At 58.1% G+C, this 23556-nt stretch overlaps 1 protein-coding gene across 1 annotated transcript in view; it reads left to right on the top strand.

The window, feature by feature from the left end:
• Window positions 1–16898, top strand: part of TMCC2 (transmembrane and coiled-coil domain family 2) — a gene marked incomplete at its 5' end in the record, with an annotated part of 36762 nt that extends 19864 nt beyond the window's left edge. Inside the window, 3 exons of the mRNA XM_080825048.1 lie at window positions 12734–13674; window positions 15016–15151; window positions 15350–16898. Of these exons, the coding sequence (XP_080681174.1) occupies window positions 12734–13674; window positions 15016–15151; window positions 15350–15661 (1389 nt within the window). The 3' untranslated portion in view covers window positions 15662–16898. The remainder of the gene's footprint in view (window positions 1–12733; window positions 13675–15015; window positions 15152–15349) is intronic.
• Between the last annotated feature and the right edge of the window lie 6658 nt (window positions 16899–23556).

Here is a 23556-nt window from a genome sequence, read left to right as displayed (position 1 = left end):
GGGGTGGGTGGAAATGTAGGGCTCTTTGTCATTGCGTGAGTTTCTAGGAAAATGTACCTTCTGGTAGGGTCGACACGTGAGTGTTAGGGGATGGCCTTGGAATGCTGACCCCTTCCCCACGCCCCATTTCTAAGAGGTGAGCGGTAGAGAAGCAGCAGCCTCCCATGGAGGGGAGGGACCCTAACTGAGATTTTCACAGCGCACCTGGAACCCGATTATTTTGAAGGTCTCATCTTCTATTCTGAGCCACTCAATGTAGCTGTCTTTAGCTCCTAAAGCCGATGACTTCTCAGGTTTCCCATCCTTCAGAATACAGGGTTTGTGCTTTTTTTTTTTCCCTCCGAGAGAAAGAAGAGTAAGTAGGAAGATGAAAGGGGAGGGGGCTGAAGAATCGTAAGAACGGCCAAGGGAGAGAGCAGAAAAGTGCGGTACAGAGTGTTAGAGAAAGAAGGGGCCTGGCTTGAGAATTCTGAGAGGAGTCTGAACAGAGGGGAGCTCAGCAGTGGAGAGCCCGGGGCCCTGCTGGTCCAGCGCAGGAGCCGGGCTCCCATCCAGTGTTCCGGGGTCCAGTGTCCCCTCCCGGGATGCCACAGGCCCATCTGTCACCCCAGACTCAGGCTAACTGGGAAGGTGGAGAGCGTGCCACCAGAGACACCTGCCCCGGCCCAGCTGCCTGGGCCCCGTGTGCAGGAGCCACAGGGACTTCCCCGCCTCAGCCGACACAGGGCCTGCGTCCCGGCCAGCCAGAGGGCTCCCGGGCTGGACAGGACCTACCAGCAAGTGCACGTGCTGACATTCACCCAGGAGCACCTTTTCTTTGCAGAAAGAGGTTGCTCTGGGGCTCGTGTCCTTTCCAAGCCCAGTGCTTCCCAGTGCTCGAGTGCCCGCTGCGGCCCTCCCACACCCACCCACCCCTTTCCACTTGGCTTCAGGCGACAGCTGCTTTTCTGGCTCTTCCCGTACCCAGGCCCAGGTACCGCGTGGAGCGACGATGCGGTGTGTGTGTGTGTGCAAGGACATACACGTGGGGCGGGGGAGCCTCAGCATTCGTCATCTTGCTCAGTAAAACCTACAGTGTGCCAGGCGTGTTCCCTTTGAGCTTTGCTGTAGCCTGGGGAGTTGATCGTATGTACCATTTTGCAGCCAGGAAAACTGAGGCTCGGGGATGGAGAGCCTCCGGGGAGGGGCTCATTCACCCTTTCCTCCCGCCTCCAGAGGCCCCCTCCCGGGTCTCATTCCTGAAGGCCTCCGGGCTGCTGCTTTGGGGGTCCTGCTGCCTTCTCCTGGGCTGATGAAGGAGCAGGTGAAGGCCCCGTGGAGGCCGCATCGCTAGCGAGCCCCGGGCAGAGGATTTAGGGCAGCCCTTGGGCTCCAGGCCCTCTACTGTGCCTCCGGAAGGCTCAGGCAGCCCTCACGGAGCCCAGCCTTGGCGAGTCTTCCTGGGATGCATTTCCCTTCAGCCTCCCAGTCTCCCCTACTCTTTACACACCCCTGCCATTGGCCTTGGGGACACTGAGCCTCAGGGCCTATGCAGACTTGACTGAGGTCCCAGAGCGAGTGTGGAACTCAGACCCAAATCCAGGGCTCACATCCCCTCTCCTACCTTCTCACCACGACGCCTTAGGCTCCCTGCTCCCCGCCCCCGCCCCCCCCCCCCCCCCCGGGGCCGGAAGTTCTGTGTCCTTGGCAGGTCTGGAAACATTTCCTACGTCTAAAGACAAGAACAGACTCCAGAGGAGAAGGGATCACTCTTCCTCTGGCTTGCCTGGCAGCCCTCCCCGATTCCTGTTTGCTCCTTTTCTCTTAGCAGACTGTTGGTTCACCCCTGCGCTCTACCCCCTTCGTCCTGCTGTTCAGTTATGGTGCGGATGGGTGGGCTGTCCTCGGAGGCCAGGAGCTGAACCCTCCCAGGAGGGAGACGGCGAAGGCTCATGGACGGTGACTCTCCTTGCGTCGTCTTGGTGGTGCAGTGTGTTGCAGGAACCTCTTTCTGGTGCTTCAAAGCCTTCACGATCCTGGACAGACCCCGGAGTGAGAGCTCATGAGAGAGTCCCAGAGCTTAGCTTCCCCAGCCCCTTCCCCTGCTCTGGACTCCTGCGGGCCCGACCTTTTTCTGCTCTGCTTGTAAGGAAAGGTTACAGATCTTAGCTTGGTGGAGCCTAGAAAGGAGGGAGGCAGGGGAAAGGTGGGTGGTGGTTTTTTTTTTTTTTAATTGTTCCATTTATTCAACAAACATTTTTTGAAGCACTTCTAGGCATTATGCTGAATTTGACTTGACACATAACATACAAAAATAAGACCTTTAAAATTATGGCTTTTTTGATTGGTTATGGATGTTTTCCAACCAAAATTTCTTAAGGAGTTAGGAAAACACTTTTGCAGGGGAATCTGGCTGGCTCGGTTGGTGGAGCGTGCGACTCTTGATCTCAGGGCTGCGAGTCTGAGCCCCACGTTGGGTGTAGATGATTTAAAAACAAAATCTTATAAAAAACCACACACTTTTGCAGTGAGAAATACTGGGGGAAAAAATCAGTAAGAGCTGGTCTGGATTTAGAAAAAGTAAAGTCTTTTGATGACAATTTTGAAGTAGCCAAAAGGTTCTTGCCTAGAACGCATTAAGAGTAAGTGCAAAAACAGCTTTTGAAAATTTTGGTTCCCAAACACTTTGCCGTAGATAGTCATGAGTGTTGGAAGGAGAGGGATGTCTTTGTATGAGAAGACTAGGCTGTGTGTGTGGCCGCGTCCGACAGAGCCACAGAAGATGGGCTGTGTCGGTTGCAGCTCGATGAGCTAAGTCGTTCGGTCATTCTGCCTATGGAGGGAGGGGCGGTGCTATGCTGGGCACAGCGAGGGGCTCAGACATATTGAAGATGTGATTCGTGCCTTCCTAGGGGAAGTAAGACCTAAGGCTGTTGAGACATAACCATTACGCAAGGGGAACGATGCACAGTGCCAGAGCATAAAGTAAAGATCAAAGACCGTGGGGGGGGGGGAGGAGATCGTTTGCAGATGTCGGAAGCTGCTGGAGGTGTTTCCCGACTGCACCCAGCTCAGCCGGCCCCCGGAAATTGGGACCTGTGTGATGGGCTTTTGCTAGTTTCCTGTCGTCCCAAACTCCCAAGTCATCCGCCACCATTAATGTTTGTAGGTTTCACGAGCCCAGGGTGTGGGGATTCCTGGTCTTGGTGTTTTTGGCTGCATGCCCTGGCATTGGGCCCCAGAGATAGGCCCTGGGCCCTCCTTATCTCTTTGCACCTTCTTGGGACCACCCTACCACGTGTGGACCCTCAGTATTAAAGCCCTGAGTCCCTTGGCTGGCTCAAGTAGGTGCAAGATCCGTGCCCTTGGTGATTCTGCTTTGGAAGCCTCCCTGAGACACCCAGCCCGGCCCTGAACGCTGCAGGCCACCCTGTCCGCTTGCTCGCGGCGTGCTCGCCTCAACCGTGGCCTTCTGGCCCCCTCTGCTGGCCACTCACAGGATTTCCTGCTGGGAGTGTCAAGATGAAGTCCAAGGAGGGAGGGACTGCTGTGAGTTTGCCTTCTGTGTTTGATCTTAGGTGTTTTTGCCTGGGCCATGCTGGGGGGTTTGGGGTGGGGTGGGGTGGGGAGGAGAGCAGGGAAAGGGGAGCAGAAGCCAGTGGAGAAGTAGTTGCGGTGGTGTCCGAGCAGAGTGGGTTTGTGGAAGAAAATCGGAGAGCAGAGGAGTCCCTTGGGTGAGGCTGGCTGGGTCCTGACTCCAGCAGGGAGCTCTCGGGTAGGGAGCGTACCTCGGGAGTGATGGTGCCAGTGGGTAGGGCAGCAGGGGTAGGGGGCTCCAGGCTGAGCTGGCTGTGTTAGGATCTGACAGGGAATCCCCTCCAGGCTCCAGCCTTTCTGGCTTTCGAGACCTTTCCATCTTGGAAGCCTGGCTAGGAGCCCTAGTTCCTCTAGGAGGTGAAGAAAGGGAGTTCATGGGACTGTGACTCTGAGAGAAGGGCTTCTAATGGTGGGAGGCATGCACGATGGGAGGGGATGAGCAGAGCGCCCGTCTAGGGGGGTGGTGATGCCAGTACAGGTGTCCTTGCATGATGAATCCACGCCTCCCCCACCAGGGGTGGAGTTGTTGCCTGTCAAACCTGGGGATCCTCGTGCACCCTGAACCCACTGTGGCAGCAGCTGGACTTGAGGATGGGCAGAGCAGGGTTGGGGGGGGCACCTCATCACATCTTGGTCTACCTGCTCAGTGATCCTGCCTGTCTCCTCCCAGATGGGAAGGAGCAGCCTGTGAGCCCCAGGGGAGGGGAAATCTCCCAGAGCAATCCGCCCCTAATCCCCAGGCTGGGCATCAGGCTAGAGATGGCGGCTGCAGAGGCTGGGAGCTTGGGCACACCCGCTCGCAGACCTCGGCTTCCCTTGGCAAGCCCCGTGGTGCCCAGGGACTGTGACCCTGGGGGACTGGCCCAGTCCGGGGAAAGCTGGAGCCTTAGAGGTCCTGGCACCCCCTCACCTGCACGGCTTCGGGACGCGGGACCTACACAGGTGAGGCCCCTAGAGGGTGGGAGGAGGCAAGTTCACGGGGCAGGGTTGGGAGAAAACCAGCAGCTCATGCTCACTCTCTGGTCTCTTGAGGTGTGGCCCCCTCCCCATTACAGAGAGCTCTTTGTGGGTGGGAGGGGGGAGGAGAGGGTGAACACCAGGCCTCCAGGCCTCCACACGCCTAGCCTGAGGAGTGTCGGGAGGGCCCCTGGGGTTGGGTCAGAGGTCTTTTGCAGGAGCATGGCTGGACCCTAGCACAGATGCCTGTAGAAACTGGTGGCCATGCATCACTCGTCTTAGAGCCAGAGGAGCTGATGGGAGGTTAAGTGGGAGGCGCGTGGCTGGTTGTGATCGCTTCTGTCTACAGAGAAACACTGCCGGGGAGAGAGGGGTCGGAGGGTCCCAGAGCCCTGACCCCAGGCGGATGGTGGGGAGTCCGGAAGGAGCTAAGTGCTGGGTGCCCAGAGCTTTTGGAGAACTTGCGGGATGGAGACAGGAGGAGGCCCCAGGGCGGGAGGGTAGCTCCGGGTGGACCCAGGAAGCAGTGGGTGTGAGGAGGTGGTGGAGTCAGGTGCCTTGTCAGCGGGGCTGGGGATGAGGTGGCTGAGAGGAGGCATGGATTTGACCAGAGGCGGTAGGTGGGCCTGTCAGAAGGGACGGGAAGCCGAGGGCTAGGGGAGAGAGCGAAGAGGGTGGCCCCGAGGGCCCCGTGGGAGGCGGCGCCTGCCAGCTGGAGGCATCAGCCTAGGGTGGCCTTCACCCCAGCGCCCAGTGCCTTGAGCGCGCACGCATGGTCTGGAGGGATGAGGGAGCGCGTTTCCTCGTCTGTGCGCCACGCCTTCAAATCTCTCGTTGCAGCACGCAGTTCCTTGTAAAGCCGCCGAGGCCATGCCATGCCGGGAGGGAAGGGGCACCGCGGGGAGGGCACCCGGGCCATCAGGCTTCTGTCCCTCGAATCCCCCTGGTGGTGGCTGGGGCCTCACTGCAGGACTTCTTCACCCCACTGTACCCCGGCGGACAGACCTGGGGTCCATAAGGCCCCACGTGTGCCCCATGAAGTGCTCTCAGCATTTGCCTCCCGGCCCTCCGGAGAAAAGCTGCTTAGGATCCCAGGCACCGGTGGAACCGCCGGGCGGGCTGGTACTGTCCCCATCCCCCTCCCCCTGCGCCTGTCCCACGTGCGGGTGCCTGGGTCAGCTGGGATGGTGTGTCCAGCGCTGCGGCTGGGCCACTGCCCTCCCATCCCCAGGGCAGAGAAAGAGCCTGCGGCCCCACGGGCTGGGCTTGCCGATTTGGGAGGGTGGGGGCAGCCCCTGGTCCTGCTTTCAGGACCAGGGGTTGGGATCATGTTTCCAGCTCCGGCTGGGATGTCAGGTTGGTGTGGGAGACGTCAGGTCCCTTTCCTCTGTGCTTCCCCGTCGGGTCAAACTGCCTCTTCAGGCAGAAGGGTTGTCGCTGGCCACGACTGTCCTGGCCCTGGCTTGCCTCCCTTTCCCCCTCGGAGGTAGATGGACTCGACTGGTAGAAAGAGTGAATCTGAGTGTTCTCCCTCCCGAGAGGGGTGCTCAGATCAGAGGCCCGGGGCGAGAAGTCAGCAGAGCATCTCTGCCGAGTCACGTGGGCCCCCCAGCCGCCATCACGCTGGCCTTCAGGGCTCTTAGCCTCTGGAAGCCCAGACCTGCTCAGGAGCAGCAACCTGCCTGGACCTCAGCCTGCTCGGCCAGACCCGCAGACCCTCTTGTTCCCGCTCTGGGAGGGAGCCTGAAGGCCACCTGTCCCAGGACGGCAGGGGCTGCCTGTTCTCCTAAAGGGACATGGACACTCTAGGGCTCTTCTCCTCCCCTCCCTTCTCCTCTTTTTTCCTTGTCTAAGAGTGACCTTAGTGTTGGCTTTCTGGTCCCCGAGCAGAGAGCTATGACAGGAAGTCCTCATTTTCTGGGTCAGCCTGCCCTGGGGACCCTAACAGTAGTAATTCGTAATTCCGGAAAGGGGCTCTTGTTCCCTGGGGCAGGGCGTCGTGGAGCTGAGAGCCCTCTGCGGTCTCATGGGGACCTGGGGGCACAGGGTGGAGCACTCCGACCTTGCAAGTGGTGCTTGTCGGGATGGTTCCCCTTGAAGATCGCTTCGTGTATTTTGTCTGTTGCTAGAGAACTAGAACCACTATCCCCATCTGACAATAGCTGGTCCCTTCCCCTCCCCGCACAGAGCTTTCTGAAAGCCGGGATGCTTTCTGGCCCTGGAGCATGTACCGTGTGCTCCTGGCGGCAGGGATCCGGGCGGCCTGGCTGGTTGGTTGCTGTGCAGGGGGGCGGGCCGTTACCCCAGGTCTGGACCCAGCTTCACAGAGGGCGTGAGCTCAGGCCTGGGAGGAGGTGGGAGCCCCAGGAGGCCCAAAGGAGCCCGAGCCCATCTGGCAGTGTGCCTAATCCGGCTTCATTCAGAGTTGCCGGAAGGGGGCAGGGAGGAAAGTCCATGGTTCCAGGAAGCCACGTGGAGGGGGTGCTTCCAGGGGCAGAAAGCAGGGAGAGGAAGAGAGAAAGTTGCACCCTGGATGTTTTAGGCAGCATCCCATCTCTGGCTCTTCCAGAACATTCACCAGGACTTCTTGGACCTCAGTCACAGTTCAGAGCAAGGGCTATGACCTCAGCTCTGGCCAGTAGGTACAGGGAGTGGGGGACATGACGTGGCCTCCTGGGGATGGAACAGCACTGTGGGAGGAAGCATGGCCCTCCCTCCACCATTCTCCCGTTGTGAGAACTTGCCTGGCTGGTGCATAGGGCTTCATCTTGGAGTCAGGTGCCTCAGGGTGGTGGGGGGAGACCATGGTGCTGGGGCCATAGCTCCAGGTATGGTGCTGGCCGCGGGGCGTGGACAAATCGCCAGGTGGCCTGTGACAGTCTCTCGAGAGGCGCGGTGATATCTGCGTAGCGCATTCACTGCAGTGCTCTGGCTGGGGGCCCCAGGGAGTTTCACCCGCCAGTGACCAGGGCTTGAGCGATCTGGACTTGGCCCCAGGATAGGGGGTTGGGAGTGCATTAGAAAGAGCTTCTGCCCTGTTGAAAATGAGATCGTAAGAGGAAGGACCCAGGTAGCAGACCCACCCTAATAGGACGTTACTTGGAGCTGAGGTTGGAGGACCCCCCGCCTTCCACATCCAGCTTCTGTAATCACCACTACTGTCTAGTTTCAGAAGATGATCGGCACCCCCCGCAGGAAACCCAGACCTGGGAACTAGCCATGGCCTGCTCCTCCCCTACCGCCAGCACTTGACCACTGCCGATCTGGCTTCTGTCTCTGTGGATCGAACCATTCTGGCATTTCACATGCATGGAATCCTTCAGGGTGTGACCATTTGTGTCTGGCCTCTTCTGCTTTAGTGTGATCTTCTCGAGGTTCACCCGCGTTGTAATACGTATCAGTGCTATTTTGTTCCTTTTATGGCCAAATAAGATTCCACTGTACAGATGTACTCATCAGGTGGGCCCATTCGCTGGCTAATGGACATCTGAGTTGTGTCCACACTTTGGCTCTTGTGAGAAGTGCTGCTGGGAGCATCTGTGTATAAGCGCTTGTTTGAACACCCATTTTTATTTTTAAAAATATTTTAATTGGGCGCCTGGGTGGCTCAGTTGGTTAAGCGACTGCCTTCAGCTCGGGTCATGATCCCAGGGTCCTAGGATTGAGTCCTGTATCAGGTTCCCTGCTCCACGGGGAGCCTGCTTCTCCCTCTGCCTGCCACTCCCCTGCTTGTACACACTCGTGCGCGCTCTCTCTTTCAAATAAATAAATAAAACCTTTAAAATATTTTTATGTTTATATTTTTTAAAGATTTATTTATTTTAGAGAGAGTGAGTATGCAGGGGGTAGGACACAGGCAGAGGGAGAGAGCGCCTCAAGCGGACTCCGCTGTGATGTTCGCCGTGATGCTCGGCCTGATGCAGAGCTCGATCTCACGACCCTGAGATCACAACCTGAGCTGAAACCAAGAATCGACTTTTTTTTTTTTTTTAAGATTTTATTTATTTATTTATCTGTCAGAGAGAGCGAGAGTGGGAACACAAGCAGGGGGAGCAGCAGAGGGAGAAGTGGGCTTCCCACCGAGCGGGGAGCCCGATGTAGGGCTCGATCCCAGGACCTCGAGATCATGACCTGAGCGGAAGGAAGACACTTAACGACTGAGCCACCCAGGCGCCCCTGAACACCCATTTTTTAAATTCCTTTGGATGTAGGCCCAGGAGTGGAATTGGGGGGGTCATATGGCGGACCCACGTTGAACCTACTGAGGGAAACCCCAAACTGCTTCCCGCGGCGGCTGCACGTCTTTATGTCCCCGCCCGTGGGGCGTGGGGCTCTGGTTTTCCTCCATCCTCGCCAGCACTTGTTATTTTCCTTTGAAACGTCACAGCCACACGAGTGAGTGTGAAGGACTGATTTAGTTTTGGTTTTGAGCACCTGCTGGGTGCCCCGAGATGGTACTGTGACCCTTGCTTTCACTCAGTGTCTGTTGTTACCCTCCTGACAGCCCCTTTGAGGGAGGGGGAATCACCTCCCTTTTCCAGACGAGAAAATGGGAGTCCCAGAAGAGTTCATGACGTTTCCAAGGGCACACAGCCCGTGGGGGACAGAGCCAGGACCCTAAAGCTAAATTCGCATCCCCTTGCCCTGTTTCACCCATCCCCCACCCGCCGGTTTGTTCTGTTTGTTCTGTGTATGTAGGAGTCTGTTTTTGGTTTTGTTTCGTTATTTTGTCTTTTAGATTCCACGTGTGAGTGAAATCATACGGCATTTGTCTTTCTCTGACTGATTGATTCGCTCAGCATTACACTCTCAAGCTCCATCCATGCCCTTGGAAACAGCAGGTTTCGCTCTTCCTTCTGGCCCAGTGGGATTCCGTGGTACACACGGACCCGCTCTTCTTTATCCGTCCATGGGCCCTTGGGCTGCTTCCCTTCCTGGCTGTTGTCAGTAATGCTGCAGTCTCACTGCCTTTCTTTATGCTTTTTATTCTGTGTGTGTGCTTTTTTTTTTTCAGATCTCTTTCTCCTCTTCTGCTTTTTCTATCCTTTGTCATTTTGTCATCTTTTGCCAGAATTTTTCTTCCTTTGTTAAAGTATTCTCCCTCTTCGTACCTCTGCCTGCTGTCCGCCACCTCCTTGGCTTTCTGTCCCTTAATCACTCGGTCCTGGTTTAGTCCTGAAGGGGTCCTGCTGCCATGGGGGGGTCTTGGTGGGGGAAGGAGAACTCCCCACCTTCCTCCAACTCCAACACGTGTCTTCCTCCATGGGGAAAAGGGCAGAGGGGGGCTGTTCTGTGACTGGAGGCACCCAGCGGGATCCAAGTGTGGTCGATGCCAGTGGAGGGGCGGGAAGGAGCTGGTGTCCTGCTATGGGACCACCAGGCTCAAGTCTGGGTCCCAGGGCAGGGGAGAGAGGCAGTCAAGGGGGCCAGGACCCCAGCCCCAGGCCACTGCAGCCCACCTTCAGGCCCCAGCTCATTCAGCCAGGAAGGTCTGTTCTCCTCTCATTCATGGGGATTTCATAGCTGGCTTCCACTCTGCTTTTCCATTTGTAAGCTAGACAGACTCTAAGTCACGGGAGGAGATGCACCAAGCTGCCGGAGTGAAGCCAAGGTAGGGGAGAGTTGCTATTTTATACACCCTCGGAGTCCTGAAGCACTTCTTTTCACGGCATCCCTGTCTCATTAGCTCCTCCCACACCCCTCCCGGTCCCTGCAACAGATGCTCCGCTCCTTGTAGAGACAGCAAACCGCCCAGCGCTGAGCATCAAGCCAGGCTTCAGCCAGACCCCAAACTCACTTTTGGGATTTTTTTTTCCTCCCACCAAGAAGGGGAAAGAGAATTGAGCATCTTTGGAAGCACAGTGGCCTTAGAAGAGGGCCTGATTATTTCATCTTAAAAGTCGTGTGTTCAGTTGAGCGTCTGACTCCTGATTTCGGCTTGGGTCATGATCACAGGGTCGTGGGTTCCAGCTCTGTGCTGGGCTCTGCTGAGCATGGAGCCTGCTTCAGTCTCTCTCTGCCCCTTCCCTTGCCCCCTCCACATGGGTTCTCCTCTCTTAAAAAAAAGTCCTGTGTTCCTAGAGAATCGGATTTTTTGTATTGCAATACCTATACTGTCATATCAATATTGAATGCATTGGTTGGTATAATCTCTTAATTAAACTTCATCCCCCACCCCGCCTCACCCCAACCCAAATTGTGCTGCCTAGATCTGGACAGCATTTATGAGTGCCTTCTGTATGCCCCGCACTGGGCTAAGTGCTTGCTGGACATCGTCTGGTGTAATCCTCACAAAGACCTAAGCCTGGGCAGGATTAACCCATTTCTCAGGTGAGACTACTGAGGGTCAGGACAATGGAGAGGCAGACTGTTTGTCTTCACTGCAGGAATAGCACAGGAGGAAGGGGTTTAACTGCGGGATGGGGTTTTAAGTCGGACTGGCGTGGCCATTAGACCTTGGGACAGATCATTTGAAGGAGACTGTGGAGTTGGCCCCTCTGGTGTACAAGGTCAGAAAATCCAGGAAGCCAGCGTTCTGGAGGTCTGAGCACCTGGAGGGAGGGCCAGGAGACACCAAAGGAGACCCAAAGCAAATGTAAGGGGAGGAACTGGAAGAGGGATCGACATTGTCCCCAGCATCCCCAGGGGCGCTGTGACCTGAAAAGGCCTCAGAGGAAGCCCACAGACAAGCCACCCTCCCCTGATTTTGGCAGGGCTTTTGTTTTCAATAGTGTCTTCCAATAACTTTGCACCTCGGCAGAAGCCGAGTGCAGTGACTTCTGCCTGTAATTGGCACAGGCTGCTTCCGGTTCCGGTGTGTGTGACCGGGCCACTCTCTTTGTGTTTAACCCCTTCCCCCACACATACCTCATCCCGCCCCACACACACGAAGAGCGAATGATCCGACCCGGCCGTCCTGGGGGTTGCTGTGTGTAAAAATACATGGGGTTGAGCCATTTCCTGCCGCTTCCGTTCTTGCATGGCGATAAGACACTGGGGACCCAGCTGCGGACAGAGAGATCCTCCAGCAGCCGAGGGGGAGCCGGCCCTGCGAGAGCAGGACTCCAGACCCGCCCGTGTTCGTCTGACCCCGGGTTTCCCATCTTTCCTATCTCCTGTGCCCTCTCTTTCCTTTCTCCCCACCGCCCCCATCCCTTCCCAGCCTCTCTCCTCCTCTCTGCCGTCCTGATGCACTTGGGAAGCCTGCCTGCTGGTGTGGAAAGGGGCTGTCCTCTCCTTCCTACACATTCACCCCCCCCTGAGCTGGGCCCTGCTGCCCCCAGGCCCCCGGACCCGTCCCTGCTGCCCTTGGCCCTCGGGGTTGCTTCTGGGACTTGAATCTCCAGGCCCCGGCCCGCAGGGTGGGTGGGGCTGTGCTCTCCTCCCGCAGCTGGGAGACCGGGCAGGGCCGGGTTCTCCCAGCAGCATGAAGCGGAGGAGGTTGCCGACGACGACTCGAGAGAGCTGGAAGGTGATGGAGGGGCTGGGAGGGGTGTCCGCAGAGGCGGGTGACCTACTGAACTTCATCAGGGAAGCTGGGGTGGGGAGGGCGGGGAGGCTTCCTGCACCTGCGTGGGGCCAAGGTATAGGCTTCGGTCAGCACTCGGGGAGAGGCCTTCTGCAGGCAGGAGCCTTTTGGGGAAGTTGAGTCCAGAGGGACAACTTGTCTCATGGCCGACCAGTCAGTCCCATGACTCTCCACTGAAGCCTCAGACTGGCTTGGTCCATGGGAGGGGGCAACAAGCATCCTGGGTCCGAGGTTCCATCATCTCGTGTCTGTGTGTCCCTGAGCAACTTGCTTGAACTCTGGGCCAGAGGAGGGGTAGATCTGCCTGGACTGCCTTTTAGGGATATTGTGAGAATCAGGTAGATCACAGATGTTTCCAAATATGAGCCTGGCTGGCTCAGTTGGTAGAGGGCGCAGCTCTTGATCTCAGAGCTGTGGGTTCAAGCCTCAAGTCGTGTGTAGAGATTACTTAGAAATAAAGTCTTTTTTTTTTTTTTCAAATGGTAGTTGGAAAAGGAATACTGTGTTGTTATTTTGGACTCCTGCCCTGAACCTTCCTATTATCCTGCATCTGCCCTCCAGGCAGAGAAGCCAAGTCCACAGGTGTCCCCGGACACGTGAGAGATTCCTGCCGTATCCCCTGCTGTGGTTTCAGGATTTACCCATGCTTGCCCTGCTTGCCTTCTTCCCCAGGTTGACAAGGGAGACCTCGTGGCCCTGAGCCTCCCTGGTGGCCCAGGCCATGGTGACGCCGATGGCCCCATCAGCCTGGATGTGGCGGACGGGGCCCCGGACCCCCAGCGGACCAAGGCTGCCATCGACCACCTGCACCAGAAGATCCTGAAGATCACCGAGCAGATCAAGATCGAGCAGGAGGCGCGGGACGACAACGTGGCGGAGTACCTGAAGCTGGCCAACAACGCGGACAAGCAGCAGGTGTCGCGCATCAAGCAGGTGTTCGAGAAGAAGAACCAAAAGTCAGCCCAGACCATCGCGCAGCTGCACAAGAAGCTGGAGCACTACCGGCGGCGCCTGAAGGAGATCGAGCAGAATGGGCCCTCGAGGCAGCCCAAGGACGTGTTGCGGGACATGCAGCAGGGGCTGAAGGACGTGGGCGCCAACGTGCGCGCGGGCATCAGCGGCTTCGGGGGCGGCGTGGTGGAGGGCGTCAAGGGCAGCCTCTCAGGCCTCTCGCAGGCCACCCACACCGCCGTGGTATCCAAGCCCCGGGAGTTCGCCAGCCTGATCCGCAACAAGTTCGGCAGCGCCGACAACATCGCCCACTTGAAGGACCCTCTGGACGACGGGGCCCCTGAGGAGGCGGCCCGGGCACTGAGCGGCAGCGCCACCCTCGTGTCCAGCCCCAAGTACGGCAGCGATGACGAGTGCTCCAGCGCCAGCGCGAGCTCTGCTGGGGCAGGCAGCAACTCGGGGGCCGGGCCGGCCGGGGCGCTGGGGAGCCCCAAGTTGAGCGCGCTGTACGGGGCCCCCGGAAACCTGGACGCGCTGCTGGAGGAGCTGCGGGAGATCAAGGAGGGACAGTCCCACCTGGAGGACTCGATGGAGGGCCTGAAGGCTCAGCTGCAGCGCGACTACACCTACATGACCCAGTGTCTGCAGGAGGAGCGCTACAGGTAGGTGCCCACGGGGCCCCGGCCTGAGGGGATGGGCGCCGGCTCGCGGGCTCCGGGGGGCGCAGGCAGATAGAGGTGCGCACAGAAGGGTCCCAGGCTGCTGGAAGGAGCCAGAAGAGGCCCTGGGAAGGCTTCCTCCAGACTGGCCGGAGCAGCTGGAAGATACGGTTAGGGGACACGTGTATGGGGAGACAGTGCTACCTGTGTCAGGAGCCCTGAACGCCCCTCCTCGGTGGTTACGGGGTCTGTGTCCAAGAGGGGAAGCCGAGGCAGGGACCAGCTATGTGGCCTCTCATCTGAAAAGTCTTAAGAGCACTGACTCTGGAGCCAAGTTACCTGGGTTCAAACCCCAGCTCTATTCTTTTCTTTTTTTTTTTAAGATTTTATTCATGTAAGAGAGGGAGAGACACTACAAGCAGGGGGGACGGCAGGCAGAGGGAAAGGGAGAAGCAGGCTCCCCGCTGAGTAGGGAGCCTGATGCAGGACTCGATCCCAGGACCCAGGGATCATGACCTGAGCGGAAGGCAGATACTTAACCGACTGAGCCACCCGGGCGCCTCCGCCTCTTCTCCGCAGCTCTACTCTGCCATTGACCTTAAGCAAAGTACTCAATGCTCTCCACACCTGGTCTCCTGTCTGTGCAGCGGGAATAAATGAGTCCACACCTGCAAAGCCGAAGTGTGTGAATGTCCGGCACAGTCAGCTTAAACCTTTGGCGGACGCCGGAGTCTCTGGTCCTTCGTTCCCCTCTGCCCGCCCCACCCCTGTGCTCACAGGGCACTCGGCACTCGCTCCCTGGGATTCTTGGCCATCTTTTCCTCAATTAGCACTTTCGCTTTTCTCCTTCATGTGCATGCAGAAGGTTTGGGAAATTGAGGGGGACCCTGCCTGAAAACTAACTAGCCCACGTAAGGGTCACCTTTGGACGTCGTGTGCCTGCAGAGCAGGGATCATGTGTCTGTCCCGCCAAGTCCCTGGTCCCCAGGAGAGCGTCTTAGGCCAGGGCTCATCTGCTCACATTGAAGTCAGTTAGTCCCTGACTCCTCCATTCATGAGCTGTGTGATCTGAGGCAGGTTCCTTCACCTCTCTGTGTCTCAGTCTTACCTGTAAAGTGGGGTGACACTGGTACTTGTGGGGTTGAGGGTGACAAGGAGCCTATGACATAATGTGGGTGAAGTCTTGGCCCAGTGTCTATAGTAACTTCCATTGTCCTGGCTGTTAAAATTGGAACAGGGCTGAGCACGCTGGGTGGGTGGTGGTGGAGGAATGAAATTGATCCTGGGGAGAGAAGGGGGTTGAGGGGACCAGGGCTGCTGTCACACACCTTGTCCCTCGGCTAGGTACGAGCGTCTGGAGGAGCAGCTCAATGACCTGACCGAGCTTCACCAGAATGAGATGACCAACCTGAAGCAGGAACTGGCCAGCATGGAGGAGAAGGTGGCCTACCAGTCCTACGAGAGGGCTCGGGACATCCAGGTGCGACCCGAGACTGATCCTGGGGCGGAGGGCCCCACCAAGCTGGGGGTGATGGGCGCCTGGGCATGTGGAGGGAGAGGGCAGCATGGGGTGGAGCGGAGATGAGCGCGCTGCGGACGGTCGCCTTCTCGGAGGGGCAGGTCGGGTCCAGCCCGGGGGGCCTGCCCGCCCTGAGCTCCCTCGTGTGCACCCCTGCAGGAGGCCGTGGAGTCCTGCCTGACCCGGGTCACCAAGCTGGAGCTGCAGCAGCAGCAGCAGCAGGTGGTACAGCTGGAGGGCGTGGAGAACGCCAACGCTCGGGCTCTGCTGGGCAAGTTCATCAATGTGATCCTGGCGCTCATGGCCGTGCTCCTGGTGTTCGTGTCCACCATCGCCAACTTCATCACGCCCCTCATGAAGACACGCCTGCGCATCACCAGCACCGCCCTCCTGGTCCTCATCCTCTTCCTCCTCTGGAAGCACTGGGACTCCGTCACCTACCTCCTGGAGCACGTGCTGCTGCCCAGCTGAGCGGCCAGCCCACCCCCGCCCCGTGCTCTCTCCCTGGCCCCGAGACGGCTCTGCTTCTCCAGGAGGGACCCTGGGATGCCTGAGCCCCTTGAACTTCACATGTCTGGTTCGGCCTCTCGCCCAAACTGTCCATTCCAGCAGCTCCTGCCCCCTTCTCTGTTCTCGCTTCTGTCTGATGCCTTCTCCCTGTTGGCCTGGAGGGAGCTTCGAGCACAGCCCCGATGGAGGCAGTGGGGACATCTGTGGCCAAATGGAGCAGAGGGGTCACCAGGATGGCCTGCTGGGGTGATTTAGTCACACGAGGACTTCCCCCAGCTGACTCAGGATGCGGCAGGTCAGGAAGGCCTAGAAGAGTGGGAGCAAGAGAGGGCCAGGCCCCAACCTGGAGGTTCGACAGACAGTTCCCTCCTGCAGGAATGGTCAGGGGAAAGGTCAGAGGGCAAGGGGGTGGGGGGCTCTGCTGGTCTCAGAATGCCAAGCAGAGAGGGTAGGGCCCCCCAGCCTCTGAGCACCTGCTGGGCCAGAAAGTAGGCACAGTCTACCCCTCCTTCCAGAGCTGGTTTGAGGCTCACTTCTGGGCCAGGCCTTTCCCAGGATATGAAGGATGCAGGCTCTGGAGGTCAGGCGGGCTGTGGCTTTGGACTTGTGCTTCCCCTGTGATTCTTTCTGCCTGTCACTGGATCTGCTCTTTTCAGGGAAATAGGCCCCAGAGGCCCCGAGCCTCAGCCTAAGTAAGCCCTTAGGCCTCTGGGAGCACGTTGGGTTCTATTTATTCATTTATTTATTTGTTCCTTCGTTACCTTGCCCCCACTGAGCTCCGGGGAGAGGGCCTGCCCCGTCCTTCCCCGGAAGCCAGGCCTTGTTCTCGGCTGTCCAGCACTTCCATACCATTTCGCCTCTGGATGATCCTGGCTGGGGGAAGGGGGGCCGAGCCACCCAGCCCCACTCTCCCAAAGTAGCCCCTCGGCCAGGACGGGAGGAGAGTGGCCTTTTATACATCTATTTATTTTGTATGTGTGTATTCGTGTGCAGGAGGTTGTTTGTTGCTTTATTTTTTTAAGGCTCTGGAGTGTTGTGTATGGTTTCTCTTCACCTCCCAGCCTTCCCACGGGCACTTCCAAGAAGAGAGGGCATTTCTCGCAAAGCGAAGGAGAAATCCCCTGGAGCAGTGGACAGTAGTGCCCGTCAGCTGTGGTGGACCTTCCTGAAAAATAAATATCCTCTAAATTTTCAAAGCATCCTGTCTAGTGTTGGTTGATGGGGCCATCTCCGTGGAAACCACCGGTGTCTCCCCACACCCAGGCATTCTGGGTAACAGACCGGGCCTCCCCCGTTGGCCTGAGGCCGCCTTCTTCCAGGATCCACCACCAAAACAGCCAGAAACCACCACCAAACAAACGATCATGCTTTGGGGGGCCAAGGCGGTGGTCTCAGAGATAAGGGAGTGAGGTGATGCCAGCCCGTCCGGCTGCCCAGAGCCCTTTCCAGGGGAAGGGGGTTGGGAGAAACATGCCAGCGGCTTGAAGAAGACCAGCAGCCCCAGGCCCTGACAGCCGTAGGCCGGCCCTATGCGTGGCCACGAGAGGGCAGCAGAGTCCTTACTCACGCTCTTCTCGGGGTTCAGTCCCGAAGAGGGGCATCTGCTGGAGTTATCACGACCTTATTCAACTGCCCAGCCAGAGCACAGATCACCCGCTCACCAGGAGCCACAGGGAGGCTTTGGGCAGGGAGGCCGGGCCCCCAGTCTCTGCCCTGCGGCTGCAGGTCCTGACCCTGGTAGTTCAGGGCGCTCACAAGGCACGGATTCCCAGAAGGAACCCTGTAGGACCTTGTGGGGGGGGGCAGGGGGCGAGGAGGAAGCCGGGTACAGGAGGGGTATGGGGAAGGCACCCACCCCAGAGTCCTGGCCATAATTAGCACACCTGTGGCCAATTTCCCATCCCTTCTCTGGCCTCAGTTCCCACATCTGTACCAGGGAATGGTTGTGCTAAGTGCTGATTTCAAAGGGCTCTGATGTTCTGGGGTTCTGTGGGCCTGAGACGTCACAAGTTGCAGCTCTATCTGTAGCCTTGGGCTTGAGGGGGCCCTAGAAGTCTTAGGGCCCTAGGAGACCCAGCTCTCTACCCGGGTCCGAGAGGGAGTGGCATGCTGGCGGCCCCACACGGGCAGAATTGGTTCATCCTTACCGTCTGTAACCATGTAGAGTCTCAGCAGGTGACCTCATGGGGCCTCCCAACACTTCAGCGCTCCTGGGCCCTGCACCCCCCCTTCTCTTCCAATCACACACACACACCTCCCTTGGGGGCCGGATTCCTGGGCCCCAGGTAGGGGGTGGCTGCTCCAGGCTGCAGACATTTCCCACATTCCTCCCCAAGGTCAGGTGCCTTCCCCACATTGGCTCTCAAATGTCCCTGCCAGCCCCAGTCCGCCCTGAGAGGGAGGAGGGATGGAGGGAGGACAAAGGTCATACTCAGCTGACAACTGAAGCTGCAAAGTGACAAGTCCAAGAAAAGGGGACAGATCAGCCCCAGCCACAGAGTCATCCACAGAAAGGAGGGAACCACCCAGGCCCCATTTTGACAGGGAGGCATCTAGAAAAGCCGTGCTGTGCCCTGACTGGGGAGCTGAGTTCTGTTCCTCCGATGGTCACCGACACTTCCTTGTTTGTGTCTGAGCCCCTCCTTCCCTCCGTAAAAAGGGGGTGCCTTGTCCCCACTCCACATCCGCCTCCTTTCCCCACCACGCAGTTTCCCGGGGCAGCCTGTTCTGCAGGGGACCATCCTCCTTCAGACTGCAGGACCAACAGGGCCAGGCCCCTTCCCGGAGGATCTGTCCTGTGAGGCCTAGCCCCACACATGGGGGTTCAGGCAGCTTGGCCAGACCATGCGCAGCCCCTGGTGGGGACAGTCGCGGACATATTTTTGCCTGGTGTTGGTGCGCTCGCCCTCCAGCAGTGCTGGGCCGGTGAGCGGCTGGCCAGGAGCAGCACTGGGGACTGTGCTGGCCTTCCTGGCGGCTGGGGAGGGAAGATCCAGGGGCAGCAGCGGCCCTGGCAGGCACCAAGCCCTCTGACAGCACAGCAGAGGCTGGTGACTCAACCCTGCTGCTCCAGGTTCCTCCGGTTTTCTTGGGGTGATTCTAGGGTGGGGAGGGAGGGGGCAGAAGGAGAGACCGGGGGCCACAGGGTGGGGAAGACAGAGCGAGGGCATATGGAAGGATCCTAATCGCAGGCTTCTTTCCCCTATCGGAGCAGAGGACATGAAGTGAGGTTCAGATCCCAATATTCTAGCCTGGGTTTTGGAGCCCGCCAGCCTGGGCTCAAGTCCCAGCACGGCCGGCCACTCACCCTAGACGAAGCTCCAACTGCTCTCAGGGGCATCTCCTCGGCCATGGATAGGAGGGCGGGCTCGCGGGTCTGGGGTACGAGAGGGAAAACCCATGCGAGGCTTCAGCACAGCGCCTAGAATGTGGCCAGAGACTAACTCAAGGTGGTTGTAATGACTCTTCGTTCCTGACCCGAGGGGATGTTCAAGTGTGAAAGAACTGCCCAGAAGTGTAAGACAGACCCCGCAGAAAATGTCAAGGCTGAGGGTGACGTGGGGCGTCGGCCTCTGATCCCTCACAGCTCCCCTTTCCCAGGAGCTGAGAACCTTCTTACAGCAGAGGTCTTCCACCTAAGTCTTTTTTTTTTTTTTTTAAGATTTTATTTATTTATTTGACAGACACAGATCACAAGCAGGCAGAGAGGCAGGCAGAGAGAGAGGAGGCAGCAGACTCCCTGCTGAGCAGAGAGCCCGATGCGGGGCTCGATCCCAGGACCCTGGGATCACGACCCCAGCCGAAGGCAGAGGCTTAACCCACTGAGCCACCCAGGCGCCTCCTGCCTAAGTCTTATGGACAAAGCTGGCCCAGTCCCCAGGGGTCAGGCCCCAGCTTGAGGGAGGGGACCTGATGAGGCCTGCTCTGCCCAGGCCAGCTGTCACCGTCACCCTGGTCCTATGAGCATATGAGTATGCGGGGTCCTCCTTCCTCCAGCCCGGGGGCCTGGTGTGGGCTCCGGAATCAGCATCCAGAGGCCCAGGTTTGAGTGGAAACTCAACCACTCCCTGTCTGTGAGGTCATGGGCCTCAGTTTCCTCACCGGAAATGTGATGCTATTTGTGTTACCCAATTGGCAGGACTTTCCTGAGGCTCAGAGGAGACATTCCATGTAGGTGCCTGCTCCAGGGCACCCCCAGATCTGTCCTAGGGGAGCTACTTGTAAGGCTGCTGCTGGACCCTCTGGGGCCCCCAGAGAGGGCTCTGATCTCCTTGTGGGCAGCGCCAGGCAGGGCTTGAAAAAGTGGCTGGCAAGGGACCCCTCTGCCTGACGTGTTGTAGCCAACCTCCCAGTGCAAATGAAAGGAGGAAACTGCCACCACCCAGGGCGCTGGCACGGCCTTTGGGGAGGGAGGGGAGGCCAGGACTTGCCCCAGCGCATCCAGACCTGCAGGCAGAACCCGAGTCAGCCAGAAGGGCCGTCTAGGTTGGTGAGGGCAACACTGCCTCCCACACCCAGCTTCTCCCGGGAGCTGCTCCTCCCCGCGAGCCCCTCTCCCTCCCCTGCAGCCCATCCCTGGCCTTCGACTCCCCTCTCCCAAGGCCAACTGTCCAGATGAGATATCCTGGCCCCTGCGGGGCTGCCCCAGCCCCCTCCACTGTGCCCCACCCTCCAGGCAGCCGCCCATCAGGTTGAGTCTGCTTCCAAATGCACCCAGAAGACATTACCCACACTCCTAGTGCCTGGGCTCCGCTGCCCGTGCATCTCCCCGCTAAAGGCCGTCTGTGTCCTTGACTGTCCCTGCAGCAACTCCAGCTCATGGGCGATGAGCCTGAAGTAAATGCTCCGGAAAGATCTGGGTGTCTCTGGCTGGTCTGGGGGCTCTGGTCTCTGGTCTCCTACAGGAAGGCTGAGCTGGCTTGTTCCCACCCTCTTGGGTGCCCAGCTCTGAGTAAGAAAATACTCACTTTACTGGAGTTGGGTCCTCTTGCCTGTGTTCTAGTTGAGGTCAGCCCCAAGCACTGGGAGTTGGGGTGGAGGGGAGGAGAGGGTTTCCCACGAAACTGGGCACTGAATGAACTCCTGCGAAAGACGAGTCACCAACACAGACCAGTTATGTGTCTCTGACCGGACCTCCTTCCTCATCTTCTCAGCCAGGCGGGGCCAGGTCAGGCCTTGGTTAGGAAGACCTGAGAGATGCTATTTGGTTGCTTAGAAGAAAGGGGCTGAAAGGGGGTCCCCTTCCTTCCTCTCCTTCCTCTTCCTCCTCTGCTCATCCCGGAACTCTCATCAGAGTTTAGTGGCCGAGGGTCCCGGTGTGTGGCCTCCTTACCACCCAGCCTTAGGTTCAGTGAAATTTCAGAAACACGATTTAGAGCAGTAAGTAAAGTAAGACACGGTCCCTGGCCTTGAGGAGCTCATAGCCTAGTGGACACACGCGCGTATGCACACACACGTGCACACACAGGCACACGCGCGCGTGCGCGCACACACACACCTCTCTGAAACATGGCAGAGAGATAAATGCTGGAGCCGGGACTGGGGTGGGAGGTCCCGGGAGAGAGGGCGTCAGGAGAGTTTTAGAGGTTTCTCGGGGTGGGAAAGAGGTGAGCAGGCTGAATGTCCCACAGCAGGTGTTTTGGGGCAGGTGCCGGGCCTGCAGGCCGGGTAGCAGGCATCATTCTGTGGCAGGAAGGGATATGTGGCTCAGGCCTCAGCACTGCCCAGACAACACCCCAGAGTGGGGGGCTGGGGAAGGGCTTTCTGAGTCCGCTGCACCGGGAAGGGGCAGGAATGAGGACAGCTGTCAGAGAGGAAAGGAAACACCCACCCAGAACTTCTGGGGCTTGGGGCTAACACTCAGCCATGCTGTGTGATGCCAAGCAGGTCATGGAACCTCTCTGGGGCGTCAGGGTCCCCAAGGCTACATGGAAGAAGAACTTAGGAAGGAGAGGTTGATATCGCCAGTGAGTCTCTGGGAAGATCCCAAAAGGGGTCCCTGCACGAACCTAACTCAAGGACAAGCCCCCTGTAGAGTGGAGGGGAGTCTCGGCTTGGCTGAGGTCTGTGAGCAGCACCCGTGCTGACAGGGAAGTCAGAGGGAACAAGGAGAGGCCCAGGACCCAGTTCTTTTTTTTTCCTTTTTCTTTTTTTAAAAGTTGGTTCCACAACCAATGTGGGGCTTGAACTCACGACCATGAGATCAAGAGAGGCATGCTATACCCACTCAGCCAGCCAGGCACCCTTGAGGCCCATGTTCTAACCACCACAGGGGTCCTCACTGCTGGATGCTCAGGCTGGGGGTTGCAGTGGGGGGGGGCAGGTATCTCAGGGGAGTGAGAGGAGCCAGGTGGGCTCCTTGGGGACATCCTGGCCTCCCTCTCTCCCTCCCCCACGGGTGGGGCTACAGATGCCAGCGTTGGCCTCTCTGCTTGGCAGCTCTAAGATTGAAAAGGAGGTAGTGGCTTCCACACACAGCCATGGTCTCTTCAGGTATGATTTGACGGTGGGGGAAAGCCCCAGCCCAGCCCAGCCCAAAGTCATGGCCAACTGGATCCCTTTTTCTGTCTGGGAACTTTTCAGCTAAAAAATGTTGTGTGCGCTGGTTCATTTGATCTTCACCTCAACCCTGGAGGGTGGCAAACCCTACAGAGGAGCAAACTGAGTCTCAGCGAGATGAGGGAACTTCCTAATGGGCACAGCTGGTGAATGGCAGACCGGGGACAGAGCTGGGCTTGCGGACGGCACCATCGCTCCGAACTGAGGTCTGATACCCGTGGGTGGGCTAAGTGTTGTGGCAGGTGACCTGAGGAGGGCTAAAACCAACGTGCAGTCACCTCTTAGTATGAATGAGTTTATCCCATTAAACACTTTCTTTACTCTGCCAGAGAAAGATATAAGATTGGGGGGCGGTGAGTGGGGGGTGGAGCTGAGGAGAAAAAAACACAAAAAACTTTCAAAGAGTTGGGAATGGAAGACAAAACTTACACAAACTCCATTGACTTCCTGTTTTTCCGAGCTGGGTCCTCGAAGCCCCAGAGTGTGATGCTAGGTCCCAGAAGAGAAAGGCCTGGGGTGGCGGGGGGCAAGATGGTCCCAAGGAGCCATTCGTGTCTGTGTTCACCAAACCCGTAAGAGTATTTGCTTTGTGTAACAGAAGGAAGATCCTGGGGTGAGCTGCCCCCAGACTTTTCTTCTTTGAGTATCTCGAAATCTACCCCTAAAGAAAGATGAAAACAGACGACAGTACAGCTTGGTAACTGCTAATATGGGGTCATGGTGTAAGGAAGAGCCGGTAGCCGCCAGAGGGGAGCTGGGCTGGCCAAGTTCTCTTCGCTCGATGACACATCCTTTGTCAGATGTTTTTCACCCAACCCAGAGCCTCATAAACCTTCCAGCTGGCAAGTCCGCTTTGTGGCGTTACTTAAGTCCCTCTTGCCAACAGCGCCCAGTACGGCTGGCCGTGCCTGTGATCCCACCCTGTGACCTCAGCAGCTAGCTGCAGGGCCGTGCATGGAGCCTTGATGGAACCTCTGGCCAATACTCGCATTATACAGATGAGGAAACTGAGGCCCAGAAATGGGAGTTGACTGCCCAAGGTCACCACAGTCAGGGGGTGTTGAGCCTAGGCTCCCGCCTGCAGGAGACGTCCCTACCATGACACACACACGGGGGAGGGGTGGGGCTTGAGGGGAAGGCACCCCCATGCTCCGTGCACGGTCCAGGATGGAAGGTCAGGTGGTGTGGGGGAAGCAGAGGGGGCCCTGGCCCCATCCTGAATGCAGGATGCTCTGAAGCCAGGGAGAAGGGACAGGGGAGGGGAGAAAGCTCTTGTCAGCAGGGCTCAGATGGTGGCC

The sequence above is a fragment of the Martes martes genome (genome assembly GCF_963455335.1).
Source record: "Martes martes genome assembly, chromosome: 15".
NCBI classification, from domain to species: domain Eukaryota; kingdom Metazoa; phylum Chordata; class Mammalia; order Carnivora; family Mustelidae; genus Martes; species Martes martes.
This window is presented reverse-complemented; position numbering and strand designations above follow the sequence as displayed.